The sequence below is a fragment of the Gigantopelta aegis genome, chromosome 4 (assembly GCF_016097555.1).
Source record: "Gigantopelta aegis isolate Gae_Host chromosome 4, Gae_host_genome, whole genome shotgun sequence".
Taxonomy (NCBI): Eukaryota; Metazoa; Mollusca; class Gastropoda; order Neomphalida; family Peltospiridae; genus Gigantopelta; species Gigantopelta aegis.
In genome coordinates, this window is record NC_054702.1 from 82,941,005 (window position 1) to 82,961,043 (window position 20,039).

General features: G+C 31.1%; 1 protein-coding gene across 3 annotated transcripts in view; it reads right to left on the minus strand.

Moving 5' to 3' along the window:
• The window catches only part of LOC121371227 (serine/threonine-protein phosphatase 2A 56 kDa regulatory subunit epsilon isoform-like), a 60,702-nt gene that overhangs the window by 29,969 nt on the left and 10,694 nt on the right, over positions 1-20,039 (minus strand). For all 3 annotated transcript variants that reach the window (XM_041496961.1, XM_041496962.1, XM_041496963.1), the window contains exons 2-4: positions 14,155-14,351; positions 1,218-1,319; positions 317-409 (exon numbers count right to left, since the gene is read on the minus strand). In XM_041496961.1, coding sequence (XP_041352895.1) covers positions 317-409; positions 1,218-1,319; positions 14,155-14,351 — 392 coding nt within the window. The remainder of the gene's footprint in view (positions 1-316; positions 410-1,217; positions 1,320-14,154; positions 14,352-20,039) is intronic.

The window sequence follows — 20,039 nt, forward strand, 5'->3', positions numbered from 1 at the left end:
GGTGACCAATTTGGCAAAACTAAGAACATGGCATAGTTAAAATAAATGTATCAAATTTGCTACCACAATATCAATTATATTAAGCAGTCATCTTAATTATAAGACCTGCTTACAGTTTTTTCCAAACCATCCAATATCTTTTTTTTTTTTTTAAATATATATATATCATCAGCCAAATTCAATTTGTGAACTTAAAATCTGCATTAATGTCAGAACAGAATATATATATTCCCAAAATATATCAGAAATAAATCAATGACCTTCGCAGTTATTAGAAACGAAATGTAAAGACAATGCATAAAACAGTGCAACATACTTGAAGAACAAATTTTTGGTCTATGTATTTCTTAGCCAAACTGGGCTGGAAGTCTGGAGATTCAAGAAACCGTAGAAAAAATTCATAAACAATCTGAAAATAAATTTAAAATATAGGTATAAAATTGTACTGGCAACATCATTATTAAATGCTAATCAACTTTCCATTAACTTATCTTAAAAGAAGCAATTTTTTTTTACCTAAACGGAAATAATTGTATAAAAATTTGATTAAAATATATTTTATTTCAGTGGTTGATCAAGGCAATAGTAAAACTTTTCTATAAGAAATTAAAATAATGAATATTAACTCAACCAACAGTTACTGGTATTCACTTAATACTAAAATATTAGCCATAGGATTCAAATGTTAAGCTGAACATAAATCAAATCTTAGCCCGACTTTGTTGCATATATTCATTTAAGGATTGTCCATTATTTCTTTTACGTTCATCGGGGTATGAACAAAAAATATCATCTGCAAACTGTGTGAATCGGTGAAGCCATTCTCGCATAAGTTTGCAGATTTTTTTTTGTTTTCATACCCAGATGAACATAAAAAAAATAACAGACAATACTTATAATTAAATTTAAATCATACTTGTTAATAATAACAATATTAAAAGTTCATACTTTATTTTGAATTATTTTTGGTCCATAAACAATAATGCTCAATAAGGCATCTTGCCCAAATAAAATAATGTCATCAGATATGACGTTCCCCCGACAACATAATTTTTACATTCATTGAGAAATGAACAAACTCCCATTGTTACATTTGGACCAATGGGATGACGTTACATTGTAATGAATGTAATGGAAATTTAATTATTTGTATATATACATAAATCAAAAGCCTGACAAAAGTAGTAAATACAATTTAAAGACCCTAAGGATCTCACCTGTAAGTGAGGCCAAGATGCTTCAAGTGTCGGATCATCTTCCTCAGGATCAAAGTCAGGATTGTCATTAGGTGGAAGGGTCCGAAAAATATTACATGCGATCTGCAATGTGGAAATCAATATGGTATACAACATGTAAGTTTAAAATGCAATGCATTTAATAAATGTATAAAAAGACAAAAGAGTACAGATGACAATCTGTCAAATTGTTTACATTAATTTGCCCATGAAAGTACAGCAGATCTATGGTCTTTCTGTAATCAAAGTGTAACTAAGAAATGACAAGACAACATAAAAATGTATTTATATATCAGGCTGTCTGCCAGGAAATAATTTCAGGGTATGTAATAAAAATAAAACAGATAATAATTACCCATATTAATTGGTTATGGGTTAAAAATCTTTTTAAACTGGACACAGAAGGAAGGAAGGGAATATTTGATTTAACGACGCACTCAACACATTTTATTTACGGTTATATGGCATCAGACATATGGTTAAGGACCACACAGATATTGAGAGAGGAAACCCACTGTCGCCACTTAATGGGATACTCTTTTCGATTAGCATCAAGGGATTTTTTATATGCACCATCCCATACAGGATAGCACATACCACGGCCTTTGATGTACCAGTTGTGGTGCACTGGCTGGAACGAGAAATAGCACAATAGGCCCACTGATGGGGATTGATCCCAAACCGACCGCGCATCAAGCGAGTGCTGTACCACTGGCTACGCCTCGCCCCAAATTGGACACTGAATTCAATGTAATTACACAAAATTTAAACAGCAGTTTTTCTAAAAATGATACCGTATATGCAAATATTTTCGCGGCTAAAATAATTCGCGATTGGGCTTTCATTTTACATTTTCGCAAGGAATTATTTTCGCGACTGTGTCCCCCGATAATAAAATAAAAATTACCCATATTTCATTTGCCAAACTCTTTTCAATGACGATTTCACGCACATACTTGGACATGTTCACCATGCTGTCAGCAAGACGTCAATGTTGTATGTATGTCTGATAAGACTATTGTCATGTTATCGATGGAACACGCACATGCGATACAGAACATTGAAAAACTCAAATATCATAAGAAATAACTTTTAATTATTGGTGATACTCACAAACTTCCATTTAAGGTTACAAAGAAAACAAACAAAACTGAGATTACGTAACAGACTTGCACCCAAATGTGTGTCATTTGGATCAAATCCACATGACCAGGCAGGTTAACAGATTCACGTGACCATGCGGACCTCTGACTGCTTGATTCTGATATGGGTTGGACATGTAGAGATAAGACTATATATTATAAGGTAAATAATATTATAAGTACGCGCATAATTAAATTCGCGGTGCTATCAACGTGTTCGCGATTTTCGCGCTATATTTTATTCGCGAACATATTTGTGTATACAGTAATCTATAAATTAATTTCCAAGATTTTACCATCTGTACCCTCTGGCAAAAACCATATGTATATAACATGATACATGAAATATAATACACCAATAAGGCATTTTTTCAATGGTGCATATCATATATTACATATATGTATAGGCATCAGGGTTCTATTTTAACTGTTTGCCCGGGACAAGTGATTTTGTATGCTGAACTTGTTAATTACTTAAACTTGTCTAACCAGACAAGTCAACTAAAAATTATAATATATTGACAAAAGAATAATTTATTTGATAAATACCTCCAATAATAAATTGTATGTAGTTTCTTTATCATAAATTGCACTACAGCTAAACAAAAAAATTACTTAAAACATTTTTATTTTCTGTGATATTTATTGTATTTAGAGAGATGAAAATAGAATCTGACAGTAATTATTCAAATTACAAAGATAACAAATGTAATTCATAACTGGACTAATGAACACCAGACTAAATTTGATAGCATGTTCATTTTACATTTAATTTACATTTATGGCTCAGTTTTCACTGTGTCACTACCGTATTTGACTGGAAATAAGCCCAGGGGGCCAAGACAACTCATTGTGAGCTTAGCATGGGGTGGGCTTATTCCCAGACAAGGGGCCAGTTTTGTTGGGGGAAAAAAATGATAATAATTAAAATAAATAATAATAATTAAATGAACTAGGAAGAAAACAAAAAACGTTCAGTAGCATATCCATTAATTAGTGTTCCATTTGTTATTAATAAATAATAATTGTTTATTAATTAAATTGTGGGTTTTTTACTAGTATCTAATTATCAGAAACACTGGTGGTAAAATATTGTGTTACATTTGTGTTTAATTATCTGCAGGAGGTATAACCTTTTAAACGAACTTTGAGCAAACTTGCAATTTCGTGTTATTTATAAGGTGACGAAGTTGGGGGTGGGCTTATTTACGAATGAGGGCCTAATTTCTTAAATGCTATCAAAACGGAGGGGGGCTTATTCAAAGACATGGGCTTATTTCCGGTCAAATACGGTAACAATATTACCTAACCTAAGAAGAAAATGCTAAAAATAAAAACTTAAACATGACTGTCATATCAATCTTAAGTGTTTTTTGTTTTAATCTGATTTGTTTTTAGGAAGCTTAACATAAATACAATACATATACAAGTGTTAGCATTATAAAATTATTTTAATTACATTATAAAATTATTTCCATTACAATCTATGAATCAATGTGTTACAAAGTTACAATTTTTTCTATTTCACAGCTCTCAAAATAAGCAGCAGTCAGCGTTACCTATTAATAGGTTATGTGATGTTGCTCAGTTGCAAAAGAGGTACTGTATGTACATACACTTTGTATGTTTCTCTCTGCCTGTCTGCACATACATATGGTATATACATACAATCCATTCAATTCTCATAAGAGGAAATCCTGTGAGACATCAAAAAGACTAAACTGGCACCAATAACGTTTAACTGCCATATAAGCATTACCATAGTTAAAAACATCAATTATTTCATTTGGATGTAAAGCTATTTTTGTTTTACAGGAAATACCATTGCTTTAGAAAATGGTGAAAACCACGAACTGAGAACTAAAACTTAACCGGTTACATGAAAAGAAGAAGACATACTGATACAGGACCTTATTTCATGGGCTGTTTCAGTATTTGAAGGTCCACCTGATAATTTTGATAATTACAATAAAATTTACAACTGCAGGATGATCTGTACATGTTTAAAATACATTTTAAAAAATAACTTAAAACAAATCCAATATATTCAGATTAAATCTTCTAAGCATAAACAGTGTACTTAACATACATGTATGTAGAAACAAAAACAATACAAAAAGACAATCAAAATTAAGGCGCAGGTGATAATTTATTTCTTATTAAATTCTAATCTAATAACATCTGACGACACACTGTGATATTATACTGATATCTTATTTTTACATCCAAAACATTTGTTCTCACTTTAAACAAAATCCAATATTACATCTTGCAGACATGGATGAACACCTGCCAATTCACACAACCTCAATACATCCAAAAATAAACCTCTAAGAATAAATCTACATCCATTATCCAACCTTAGAGTATACATGATGTGTGATGAGATTTCTAAGATTTAATATGCTTCTGAGGATGGGTTGGAGGCATGTGAACTTTGAATGTAAAGTTTTAGTACAGAACCACCACTTGCCGAAGTGCTAAAACACTGCAAGAACTATATACACATGTAATGTGAGATAGATACTGGTGAATGAAAGGTAATCAATACAGCTCTGAAAGGAATGTTCTAGCCAGACAGCTTATTCCATTCTGCTTGAGGCAGCCACAAAATAGCAGATTGCACCTTCAAGCAGGATAACGATTCCACAGACATGCTAGTTATATAAAATGCTAGAAGAAATAACCAATAAACAATGCTGAATTAATAAACCAACATACCAACTTAAGATTGGTAAAAAAATGCCACAAGCAAGCAAGATTAATATATTAGAGTACCGTAGGATTTCTTAAGATATTGTATGTCACTGTATCCTAAGTTATCGTGACTGGATATTATTGGTTGGTATTGTTATGAAGCACTCCCTGTTTCCACCATTACCGACTGTAAAATGAACAGTTAACTGCCCCACCAACACACTGATGTATAGTCATTATCTCGATGTATTCTAAATGTCACTCAAAGATTTTGCTTTGTTGAGCAATTATTGGATTGTGTGTCCAGGATTGTGTGTCCAAGTATATTGCAAAGAGAATCTTGTGGTTCCATGCAGACAGGTCACCAAACCTAAATTATTGAATTTTTCACCGATTGCAGCATGTGAATAAAAAGGTTACATGTATGTGTGTTCATTTTAAATCTACATACATGTGTACTTGGGGATGATTATTAAACCCACTCTATATTTTTATATATTAAATGTGCATGCAATAAAATCTAGTGTCAAATCATAACATTTAATCTTTCTATTAAATGAAGTTATCAAAGTAAAAACATATAATTATTTGCCAATTAAACTCTTAGTTATTGTAATAAATGCATATTCAGAGGCTTAAAATAACAAATTATTAAGGTTTGTGTGCTGTCAATTGTGATGTTACATCACACTTTTATAAGTGACGTCATATTGAGGTATGACGTAAGTTAGTTGTTTAAAGTTTTAAACGTAAAACATTTCAAGTGTTGGCCGAGTATTTACAAACAAATGAAACCCTCCCACCCTATAACCCTCTACGTTTAAATTGTTTGCTGTTTTGCTGCTGGTGTGTTATTTTATAATTTCAGATTGGATATTCTAGTGTACTGTATGAAGACTGTTCAAATCGAAATCGTCACAGCTAAATGTATGATCACTCGCATGATTAAATCTAGACAATACTGAATATTGCGCACAAAAGATAATTTTTAATAATGACATTTTCCTGCGGTACACAGTAAATCAGGAAAATATGTTTGCTAGGTTCGTACTCGAATAAGAGTGGACATGAATATTTATGAGCAAATTGAGGCTGCACGTGCTATATATGTCTGTAAGGAGAAGCACGTGTGTGCATAGTTCATTCAAGCTTGCGTCTGAACCAGTAACAGCCAGATATTCATGATTTAATTATTTACATAAATATATATTTTCCAATGGTTTTTCAGAGTCTTTTTCTCAACAAGTTTTTTCTCTGGTTTTTTAACCTGGAAGTAAACTTGTTATATGAAAATAGATTGCATTTGTTAGGAGTGGAATGCTTATGGAATTTATGAAGATTTGTATATTTATGATGTACAAAAAAAAAGAGAAAAAACCCAAAAGAAGCCAGTTCCATGTAGTTTCTCGGTCAGCCTACAAGGCATTTTGGAGTGTTGTTTTATATTAAGAGGATGAGAGTTTTTAATCATATTTACTATATCACGAATCGGCAGTTTCTCGCTCAACAACAGTACCGTTTATTTATTTATGTATTTATTTATTTGAATTTTATTTGAATTGGATTTTGCTATATTTTCATTGATGATTTATTTGCATATTTTTGACATGTGTATATCTGGTTCCAGTGTACACTGTTGCTCAATTTATCTATTTATCTATTTGTGTCCATTTATTTATATTTGGGTTGCCCAAATGCCCTATTTTCGGGTGGTAACCTTAAATTAAGCCGTGGCCAATTCAGCCAATAAACACAATATTTTGAATTGTTATCTTTGATAACTAGTCTATTAACCCTGAATTTATTCAAATCTATGGTACAAACCTATTCATGATTTGTAAACACCAGTACAAATCATTGGTATTAACGATTTAAAGCTGACTTAAAATTTACTCAAATACAGTACTTGAAAAATTGATTTTTACGTACAAGTAATTATAGCATCAGATGAATTTTCACTTTTTGAAGGAAATATTGTACAGTACCAGTATTATAAAAATTGTACCAATTACAAAATACAGATATTAAGTAAAATTATAGGATAATAAATGAATTACCAGTTATTATCAAACTCACGTCCCCGAGTAAAATCATTTTCACTTGTCACAAGCTTTATCAAGTGACATAAATTTAATAATAATTGCTGCAGAGTTTGTTTTTCTATTTATACCCAGCTATTTTTTTTTCTTTCTATAAAAGCCTTTTATTGGTGATAATGATGTAAATCACTTTACACTCTGTTCTGAGTATTGCTATAACTTTGTATTTTAATCATGTTCACAGTTAATTTTCAGAAAGCAAAGTTCTAATTATTCTGTGAAAAAATCTATAATAAATTTCATTAAAATAATATTTCATTCCAAAAAATGAACAATGAAAACATAAATTATGTGATATAATTTTGAGAGTTTGTCAAATCGTGATGTCATCATCTTTAGCACTGTACAGTGCTTACACTGTTTTGTGAACTCTAGGAATTTGCTCAAAATAGGCAGAGGTCTGCAAAACAAATGTAAATTTACATGTCAAGTAAAAAAACATCCAAGACTAGGTCCTGAATATGTGTGTTAATTTAATCCCTGTGAAAGACAAAAGACTCATGAATGTAAAACATTGTATGTTATGGCCAAGTTCAATCACATTAAATACAATGTACCTGCACAAAATCACATTTGTTTATTTATTTATATTAATATTTAATTTTATTATTTAATTTAATTGCATTTATTTATTTAAATTTTATGTTCTTGTTACTGAATTAAGATGCATTATTAGCTACATTCTTAATGTCAATTTCATAAACCACAGATGCCACAAACTTGCAGTCTACGTAGACTAGAGATGTCACTAGTGTCGTAAAAATTTGTAATGACACATGCCATAAAGATAGAATGTGTTGTTTCCATTCATTGTAAACTATATGGGTAGCAAATGTGTAAGTACATGCAAATTTATTCATGTTATATATATATTTATGCACATGTATTTCAATATTTGTAGATGGTTATTTAAATTAATAAAATATAAAGATGTAATAATTTTATTTTTTTTGAAACTAGTTTTCAGATAGGCCTACATACTACACTGGACCTAATATTGTGATGAATGCCATATGTAACTGTTGTGAATAGTGTGTATTTATAAAAGCAATACATTGAAATAATACATAATGCCTAGTAAATAATCCACAAAACTAAATCTATTTTATTAAATCACAAACAAAGAGAAAATGATGTTTCTAGTAACAGTAGCAACAGTTACTAGCATGCAATGAAGGTCAAGGAATTCCACCTATGGTCTGTTCCAAGAAAGTTGGTATAGATTTAATGGCTGTGCAATATGCATTACAGGTTCTTTAACACCAAATCAATTCCCAGTGCTCACAATGTTAACACTTTTCAATAAAACTGGTATTAGGTATCAATAAAACTGGTATTAGGTATTATATCACCACCTCCACCCCACCAGTACATATATAATGTAACACCTTGAATTTGACTGTTTATCATAAATATTTGTTTTTATATATACATTAGTATCCTCATTACTGAAGCTTTATATTAAATGTAGTCTGTGCTAGTTTCAGTCTCTTGTGTACTTCACATACAGTGTACACTAAATAAATGCATATTGATTTACTGGGAATAAATAATAGTATTTGCACAATCATTGTGACATATTACTACCTGTCAGAGCTAGATGTGCTTTTACTCCTTAGATATTTGATGGTGCATCTCAAACAGCCCCTGATTTAGTGAAAGGCAATCTACCGGTACACAAGTAACCTGATGCAAACTATTCTTGCAATACAGATAATTATACGGATTGAATTAGTTGTTTGCCTAGTCACCAGTGAGACCAGATTTCTAGCAGAATAGAATTATAGCCTATGATAAAAAAAATATATAAATTATTTAAAATTAAAATGATTTTAATACTGTACATAATGAATGTAAAGAAAACACATTATATTCTTCAAAATCTTCTTCCTTCTGATTCTTAGCCCTCTTCTTTGCTATTTTTTCTGTTCGCATTTAAATTCTGGATCATAAAATTATCTATTTATATTATACATCAGTGTTCATGTCTAACTGCCAGTTTGTCCTTTTTATGGACGTCTAAATAATTTGTTTCAAAATGTGCGTTCATGTAATGATAGACTCAGACTGTCAACTGTTACGATGAAGTTGGCTAACTTGATGGTTGCATTCTAAGTTTCACAACTCCCAACTTACAACAGGCGTACTCAGATTAACAACTAATGAGTTATACGATGAGAATCGAGTTGTAAGAGCACTCAGACTAGCAAATGGACAGTCATACAAGTCATGACAGCAGAAAGTTGACAAACTTTGTGCTGGCAGTTGGTAGTCTGCATCTAGCATTAGTCAAGTGTGTTCTGATTGTATATTCTGACCCTATGTATGCAAATGCATGTGTTGAACTTGAGTGTGAATGAGTTTCTGTTAGTTTTGTAAAAACTATTTTTGTTGTTGTTTAGAACATGAATATGTATGTAATTTTAAAGCAGTGATTCAGGACCCGAAAGTGCTATATGATCTAGGACAATAAATATTTATTTACAAAATTATTCTTGGTTTTCACCACCCAGTGCACAATATTTAGGCAAAACGAGCCTGATACTTCAAAAATCATGTCGGACTCTAGTTTTATAGCATTTGAGTCCGACAGTTTCTTATATGTCATATGAAAATACATTAATTGCATTTTTGATTTTAAAGAGTCATAAATTGGGTTTTTTTTATTAACCATCTGAGTACTGCAGGCGAGATATCTCGCCCGACGTCACGTCAGTCGATATACTGTACACTGTATACAGTGCATTCCCCAATTCATATTTCCCGCCGTTTTGCACATGACACTCACCGGAAACGAAAATATAATAAAAAAAGAAAGATTTTTTTTTCAAAATGGTGGCTTTTGTTTTGATTTTTTCAATTTAAAATACCTTGAAATTTTTCGGCAAGTATTTTCACTTGACAACAATGGCGGCATGTCGCAGTCATTTTCAGGGATCGATAGCTGATTGTGACAGCTAATTTGATAATAAATTTGATCGTTTTACCAACAACGAAAATTACCAAATATTGCAATATGAATCGTAGTTCGGGTTTAAAAAAAAATTCTGGTCAGAAAATCACTGTTATCGGGAATAATTGACAGCTGGTCACAAATGCCCGTAAGTAAACGCAACTTTTTCTATTTTTTGCCTAATTTTAATCACCATTAGCCGATCTAAAAATAATAAAAATTACAAAAAAGACATGAAAATAATACTTACCGATTCATATATGAACTTTATTTCATGTATTTATAAAACATTTAAGTGAATATATATGAGTAAAAATTATAAACTTGTACCCACTCAACATGATTTAAAAAAAAAATTAATCCAGTAGTCAAAAGGTTTAACAGATTACTGTATATGAGAGCCAACATTTTAAGTCTCTAAACTATCATCATTTACAGGCCCTAATCTAGAAGTTAAAAAGTAGAAGTGACTTCTCCCTTCCTAGAATAAAAGGGAGAAGTTTGATATAAAATAATTTAAATTAAACAACTGTATATTTAATCAAAAACGTGATATTATTAAGTAGTTTATAATTATAGGATATTAAATGAGCTTTCATTTCATATCATGTTTATGTCCCGAGTGAAATAATTTTCAATTGTCACAAGCTTTACCGAATAGACATGACACGAAATGGTAGCAAGTTTAATATCCTATTTATTACCCATAATCGATCTTAATTTATATCACTCACCTCGTTTCATTGATGTTCCTGTAAAACTTGGTGTATGGTTGTAGTGTGCCAAATGATGTGACATCAAAAGTGTTATGTCCCATTTGGCATTCTAATAGGACGTATCACTTTGATATGTACCAAGATATTTTTAACCATATGGGTAATAATGTGTCGTTATGTTAAAATGAAAATAATAATTAGTATTTTCTGGCATTATTGAAATGAATGGGGCTGAGGATTAACAAAGCTTGACTGGTCACTGCGCCAAAGTAAAAATATGGACCGACAAGGTGCCAAGTGAGGTATGACACTAAACAAGTTGGGGTCTTGCCGTCTGTTGTGTGATTTCATTTATGAAATTGGATTAGGTCCAAAATATTACGACTTCGACTTCTCACTACTACTAATAACTGGGCGACTTAAGTTGACTTTCTGTGAAAAAAACTTTCATTTCGCCTGGCATCATTAGGGCCTGCATTTATTTATTCTGATATATACATAACAAAAGATAAGAAACTTCATTTTGCTGTATATAAAAACAACTGAAGTGTTCATAATTACAATTATTTGTCTTGCATACTAAATAATATTTATTACACACCGGTGTAAGAGAAGACCTATTGTAAATATCGTATTTAACATATGTTGGTCACTTTTGAGGCTTGTGATTGGTGGGTCCATGGTGATGAACCAGTCACTAGTGCCATACCATCCCAAAAAACAAGGACAACCAAAATTTACTGTTCTGTGACGTGTAGGTTAACCTGATTAATGTGTGATGCGTAAGTTAACAGCCGTGTGACAACAGTAAATATTTTTTAATTTGGAAGAAACATTTAAATTTATTTGAAACTACATTCATCTCTGTTAGATACCATTTATCTTTCAACTCTTTGTTTAAAAAACATATCCAAAGTGCTTTTTCTTCTTAAGACACTTTTTTAAACAACTCGTTATAAGATAAATGGTATCTAACGGCCAATCATGTAGTATTCTCTATTTATAAGAAAAGTATATTTATCGGAGAGTGATATCGATGCTATCATTTTCTTTGAGATTTACACCACTTTTATAAAAACGAAACTACATTTATCGGCTAGTAATGTCGATGCAATCATTTAACGACATTTTCTTTGAAGAAGATAGAAACAAAAGAACAGCAGAAAATTAGGTAATTACTTTCAAAAATCTTTATTCTTTATCAACTATGTTGAAATCCTTATCAATATAGTATTTGTACTTTTATCAGTTCACTAAAACACATGCCAATGATTTTTAGAAAACTGGTTATGCTAATCATAATAGGTTATGCAATTATGTTTGGCATAACCTATAATCCGGTTATGCAAATTTTGAATTTGTGCATGCCTGCATTTGATCCAACTACATAAAAGAAAAAGAAGAGTGTGCCTACCCAGAGTCGGCTAATACACAGTGATGTATGGCATGTCATTTTAAGGTTCGATACATATCACAGAATCAGCCAAAAGGTTTCAAGTGATAATTGGCAAGTTTATCACTACTGATCTGTTAAAAATGATGCAAGTAATACAGAGTGAGCACAATGACATTTTCTATTTATGGTGTTTTATTAGTGGCACATGTTTAGATTGGTTTCAGGCTCACTACATCTGAAAATAAGCCCTGACCCTATCTTATCTTATTTTTCTTCTTCTTTCTTTGTATGCAAAATTCTTGAAGGATCTCATCATGTTGGTATGACTTAGCGTGGCACCATCCTCAAGATTTTTTAAATCTGTTATTTCCCTTCCAACATAAACGGTAACACATCTCACAGATACACACATCACACTGTTTCATCAAATTATATTTAGAGATACATGTATGCAATTTCAAAATGTCCTAGGGGATGCCCCCCCCCCCCCCCCCCCCCCCCCCCCCCCCCCATACAAAGCTACAAACATGCACGTCCTCATGGGTGGGATGTAACAGAACACAGTGGTAAAGTGTTCGCCTGATGCAGTTGGTCTAGGATCGATCCCTGTTAGTGGGCCCACTGACCCAGCCACTATTTCTTGTACCAACGACTAATATATCAAAGACTGTGTGTGGGATGGTGAATATAAAAGATTCCTTGCTACTAATGGAAAAAAGTAGCAGATTTCCTCTTTAAGTCTACATGTCGAAATTATCAAATGTTTGACATCCAATAGCCAACAATCAATAAATCAATGTGCTCTAATGGTGTCGTTAAACAAAACAAACTTTGACTGTATGTCTTCATGTTCAGCCATTATACCAACATGGTTTCAGAAAAGTTGAAAAACACTAGAAATGAAATTTATTATTAATTAATCTATTCAATTTAAAATGTTAAAAAACCCAACAAAAACAGAGCAAGAATAAATTAAAAACAAATTACACAAATTCAATGTAACAAAGTGTTAAACATTTTAACATGCAACGAAATGAACATCTAAAGATATAACCATGACCAAGTGTCACTGATCTAAGATTTTGTGAGAAACTGAGCTAAACCACAAGCTTAAAGGTGCATGATCTCCTTACACACTTCCGACTGAGACATACAGTTTCTAGTAGGAATATTAATTTCTGTACATCTGGTATGTTCTTGGTTGTCCTAATGTTTATAAAAACTCAAGACAATGTCAATGATTTGGTGAATGCCAGAATTTTAGAATACTGTTTTGTTTTGGTGTATTTTTTTTAAAGTATGTTTTTTAATTATGTACTAGTGATCTTCCTAATATGTGAAATTCAGAATACTTCAAATTATCAGAACAAAAACATTTACTCATTTTGTGATGAAGGGTGAATTTGTCAGGACTTTACTTTTGGAAATATATTTCACATTCATGACAGATGTAAAAAATTGTTTTATTATTTTTAGCAAGACACTATGTTTTAGCCAGAAATGTCAAATACAATATTGTAATTTAAGGCACATGTACCTTTAATGCAGAGGTTAGTGTAAAGTCAACATTGACATTGAAAAAGTAACACCTAAATCTCACCTTCTAATAAGATTAAAGTATCTACCCAGTAATGAATACTGCAATTTGAACTGAATGGGGTTAATATTCCATACAGACACACTTCATAATGGAGTATTGAACATCCAGTCCAATTTGTACAGGTTCCATAGAATGCTACATTATCAATAAATCAATGCACAAGTAGAATGTATATATTGTACCTATGTCATCGCCGAAGTTTCAATTATATTTACATATATACATGCATGTCCTTTGAACAGCTATGACAAAAAGCCATTTATGAGCTTTACGATACAAATGCTGTATATTATATATATATATACTATGCACTTACCATTCGAACAATCTCAGGATACGTTGGTTCTGAAAGAACATTGCGTGTTGCTGTGATGTAGTCTACTAGTTCATTCAAGCAAGCCCGTTTTATTTCCTTACTCTTTAAATCGGATACCGGGTCCATAAAATCAAACACAACACAACATTGTTGAAGCTTTCTGATAAACAAATCTTGTTGATCACTCGGAGGTGTATCTGAAACAACAAATATGCAAACTGTGAACATGGATATCTGTATGTGTGTGTACACTGTATACATATAAAAAAAAACCCATACAGATAGATAAATAAATTCAATGCTGAAAAGGATAAAAGCATATTCACATTTATTTTCTTTAAATGCACATACATATATATATATATGCATAAAGGCAGGGCTGAATGGCAGTTAACCCACTGGATGCAGTCTTCAACATTTGCAAAATCAAAGCTAACTGAGGATCACACTCCCTAAATGGTGCTAGGTGAGAAATCCATGAAGTTTAAAATAAAATTTAAAACTTTTATTGCAATGTGATCAATTTGCTATTCTAAAACTGTTCAGGTCAGTGTGGGACGGGAGTGGGAGTGATCACTCATCTTTCCTGGCAAAAACTGCAATGGAAAACAAAATACTGCATGAAATTATCCCTCATTTAATCTATCCCAAAATGTACATGTGTTTTATTTGACCAGCAACATAGCCATCATATACCAAGTGCTTTCAGTGTTCAACAAATGTTTGACAAAGACACTAACCCTAAGTTTTGGCTAGTGCCCTGTGGTTTATAGTAATACAACTGATAATTTCTACTAGCCCAAACAAAAAATTCTCTACCCAGGACCAAGGGCCAGTGGATCTGTCAAACCATGGTACAGCATGTATATTTTAAATCTTGTAATCAGTGTCACACTGCCTTCAGCAGGTCAACTATCATGTGATCTTCCGTTTAATACTCACAGTGTATGAGGCCATCCTAAAAACATCCTTGTTTGCTGTAACTTTGAGTCATCACTTCAGCAATACACATGATATATGTTTACACAAATTTAGTTGGGGCACACATGTACATAAACAAAATTAATACAATTTTATTTATATATATATTTTAGAAACAAACTAAAATATAATGTTCAATGTTCAGTACTGACTTACATTCAAGAAACAAATGTTGCTATCTGTACATAATACCTTTACATGAATGTGTATAAAATTGGTACATTATTGTGTTAATATTGATGTTCTTAATAATTTTATTTTGTACTTGATGAACAGTGATAGTGACAGATATCAAATGTTTTCCATATTTTAATAACTGGTACCCAGTTGTTTGTGCAGTTACACATGGCACTTGGGGTCATAATGTGTTAAATTCCTTTCATGGGATAAAAAATAATACATTTACCATTATTGCAAATGCGGCCAAACCATGCTTTTGAGAATGCTGGTTTGGACAAACATTATGAATACATATACAAATGTAGTTATAACCTAAATTGAGCTACATTAAAACAACAACATTAGTCTATCATCTTTACTCGCATGGCAAATCAGAACTACATCATTTCTTTTTTCCTTCAAATCCAACGAGAAAACAAAAGGAAGCAAAAAATGGGACAATGGGCCCTGCATTTGATCAACCATAATTTCAAAACTAATTGGAATTTGGCCCTAAAATTGTGCATGCATCCATTATTTATATTGATGTACAAATGGGTGAAATTTTATAAAAACTGGAGACGGTGACCCGGGGACCTCTGTGGTTAAGGTGGCATTGAATGACCCAGTGTTATGATGTACTAGTTTTATTGTTACTGGAATGGAAAGTAGGAAAGGGGATGGAAATTGACGTCATTTAAATTATAAAAATAGCTATTATTATTAACTATGTTTTGCCATCTTATTTTTAAAAAATGCCCTTCTGATCTTCACCTGTCAAAATAATTTTGAGTTACACATTTAGCACAGCAAAACAATTAAACAAATTCGTTTTAATCTGCCCACCACCATTAGTGGTTTAATGTGTAAACCTGCATACATGTTCATGTATGTTTGTTATAAGTTAACAGAAATATGGGTAGCTTCTTTAAAACAAAAAAAATAATAATAATAAACAAAGTGAACTTCATGCTAAACAATTTTTTAAAAACAAAAACAACTAAAAAATCTACATAAAACCAATAAAACTAAACAATGCTAATGGTTAAATGAAATAAACATTTGAATAATTAAGTAAAACAAAACATGCACAAACAAAAAAATAAGTAATTATAGAGTAGCAAAGCCAAAACTATGTTAGTATATAAAAGATCGTAACACAATATGTAACTGCAGGCCAGTCAAAACTGTTATGAAGCAGTAGTATTAAGTATAAAATGTGCACAAACATCAAAAAACAATGTTGCAACTTCCCAACACTGACTATATATACTGATTATAAAGTCTGTTCCACAATTTTGTGACATTCCATAGCTAATAGTATACATGTGTAGTTGTCCTGACAATTTACATGTACTATAAATAACCCAAATAAAAGAAGATTCCACAGATGTTGACCACAATATGGTTGCATATATTTATACGCTACATGAACAAATTCATAATTCAATTATCTCCCTTGTAAATTATGTTTTAGGTCAGTGTCAATTCATTGTTTTTTAATTTGATAATTGTATTTGAAAAAAAAAAGGAGAGTAATTTAAACAATTGTACCAAAAAAACTATGAATATGAAGTGAAATTACGATAAAATATCTAAAAATTATTGAGTATGATGTTAACTAATGATGACACAATGTCCTATTGTCGAGTGCAAGTTAAAAATTGAACTTCTAGTTCAATTCATGTTTTGTTTTTGTAGGGTTTTTTGGTGGATTGCTTTGTCACGTATGTTTGCACAGCATTATTAAACAATTATTACGCAAGATAATTTTTATCCATACTTCGTTTAAAAAGTCCATTTTCTTGAAAACTTCAAATGGAACAAATATATCATGGTGTTACGCATTTTCAATAGGATAAGTGAAATTAATTAATAACAAAAAGCTAAAAACATTGTCAAAAAAACCGGTAACATGTATATACTAAATAGACCATTTCATGTGGGGGTTTTCGAATACAATTTTTATGTCAACTTGTGATGTGTGAAAAATATTTTTTAACTCAATGCTTCACAATTTCGTGAAAATAAGGTTTTCACTCATCAATCGTTGAAATAAATATATATATATATATATATATATATATATATATATATATATATATATATATATATTACTAGTTTGCTGTTTGTGTGCAACTGTTCTGCCTCTGACAGCCCCATCTAGCTAAATTGACAGTCATTAATATGTCAGTATTTGTGGATTCACGGTTTCATATTTGTTGTGATAAAGCTAATAATACTATATGCAACTGTTTACATGCTTAGGAAGCACAGTACAATTTTGTTATTCCCGAGTTATTTATATAAAGATTACATGTGGGATCAATTAACTTGTAGTATAAAATATGAATCAATTTATCACCTAAGGGCCTCTGGGAACATTAACATAAATTTGCAGTCTTATCCTCGATAAAAAAGAGCATTTAACATCATTATTATTATTATTAGCATCATCTTCATCATATTATACATTCCTGTGGTACCACAAAAAGACCTGTGCTATTTATAGAAACTGTCCATGGTATAACTGCCTCACAGCATAACTGACACTGCACGAGAAAAAAAACAAAAAAAACGCTACAGCAAGGTAGTCTGCATTGTGATTATCAATATCATCTGTAATATTATAGTGTACACTTTTTTCATGGATTATAATCAATAGGTGTATCAATAGGTATGAAAACATTTTTGGTTTTTAATTAAGTATTCTTTAAAGAACTTGATAGCATTTGCTTAATTGTTTGTAAAACATTATTACAGAATATATTAATTCATAAACCAATTATTCAAGTTGCTGTAAGTTAGCAAGCTTAGGGAATGCATCCAAATGATTCCGAGTAAGTTATATTTGCAATCTGCATTTCATTTAAGGTGACATTACATCATAATTAAAAGCAATTACGCAAAAAGATATCAATATATTTATTGTAAACATTGTAGAAGAAACATTCTGAAATTTACTAGTTAAAAATGTTTCCAGGAATGACAATTTGGGAAATAATCCAATTTGATACCAATGGTGAAAACATTTTGTTTTTTAACTGTATAGCAAAGAAAAGTTTAAAAAGGCAATGGAATGTATTATCTTTATTGTTTAAGTTTAAATAATGGGAAAGTAAACTGATAAATATTTCTTGTCAGTTACAAGAAATGGTATACACATTTTCCAAGATGATATATACCGGGTACTAAGCATATATAACTGTTTTTAAAAATTACATTATGACATGCAGTAATTACAACAATTTAAAAAAAAAAAAAAAAAAATCATAAAAAGCAGCAACCTGAATGAATCCATCATCTGTCTAATTTGGCCACCTTTGTTTCTAATGTGACAACTTTTCTTTACTTTAATGGGTGGCTGCATAAGAGAGGCTAGACCATGTACATGTGTGACAATGTAAAAGCCATATGACATGCAGGCATATATTAAGAACAAAAGAATCTTGCATAATTGGTATTCCATTAAAAAAAAGTTCATATCAATTCAAGCAAGTTTAAATAAATTTAAAAAATTAATAAAAACAAATTTTAAAAAACTACTACTACTAATAATCTTTTTTAACAGCTACACATGCATTTTGTTAATTTAGGGAGAGGCCAGAATTGTTCAACATCATTTCCTTAAATTAATATGTATAATATTTGTAAATGTCTGCTTGTTTTATCAAGGGGAGCCATCTCTCTCACTTCCCATCATGACCTGAGACTTGTTCAAGAAGAGTAATTCTTAGCTCCCCATAGCATATCAATTTATATAGTATCAATATGGAAATATCTTAAATGGCTCCTCATAATCAAAGTTAGTGAAGTAATCAACCATTTCCCTAATTTTTTCTTTTATGGTGAGGTCTGCAAATATGGTACACATTAAATATTTTTTTTTTACAAAACCAAAATAATGTCGTATACATTGCTTTTTCGGATCAAATTTTATATTGAATGAAAAACATCAATTCAAACAATAATACAATTTGTCAGCAGATTTAAAAAAAAAAAATATTTGTGTATGGATATATATATATATGCACCTACATGTAGCTACAAAAGAACATACATGTACTGTAGAGGTACATACTTGTGCATAGTATGCTGTAAGAATACTTGATTTCATGTACACAATTTAAGTTAGTTAAAGTTACCTATCAATGGGTAATTAAATGCATGAGTAAGTGGAATGGGATGTATGCTGTCATGCAATAAAAAACACTCATATTTCAAATATTTCAATGTATTTACAGTGAAACCCCTTAAACCCGACCCTGCTTGGAACAATGTTTCTCTTTAAGTTCATCTTGATTAAGGCTGTAGTGAATTTTGATGTTCTGTGTACAAAGATGTCATTGAAAAAAACAAATCCTCTATAGCTTGCAGTAAAGTTTGTTTTGTTTTACTACACCACTAGAGCACATTGATTTATTGGCAATTGGATGTCAACATATATAGCTTGCCTAAATCATTGCAAAGGAACACTTCCTTCTTTATTTTCATGTAATAAAACCATTTTGTACTACAGTACATGTATATGCATTTCCCGTTACAAAATAGCTCTTCCCTTGGTTTTGCTTGGCACATTAATTTATCCAGGTATAACCTTGAAGGTACATAGTTAATATATGTGAATGATTCATGTTTCTGATAAATATTTCTTTCAGAAGTTTCTTTGATACTATTTATATCTTTTCTGCGTTTTTGTTTTGTTTTGTCATAACCATTTTATCATTTAAAAAATAACAAATGTA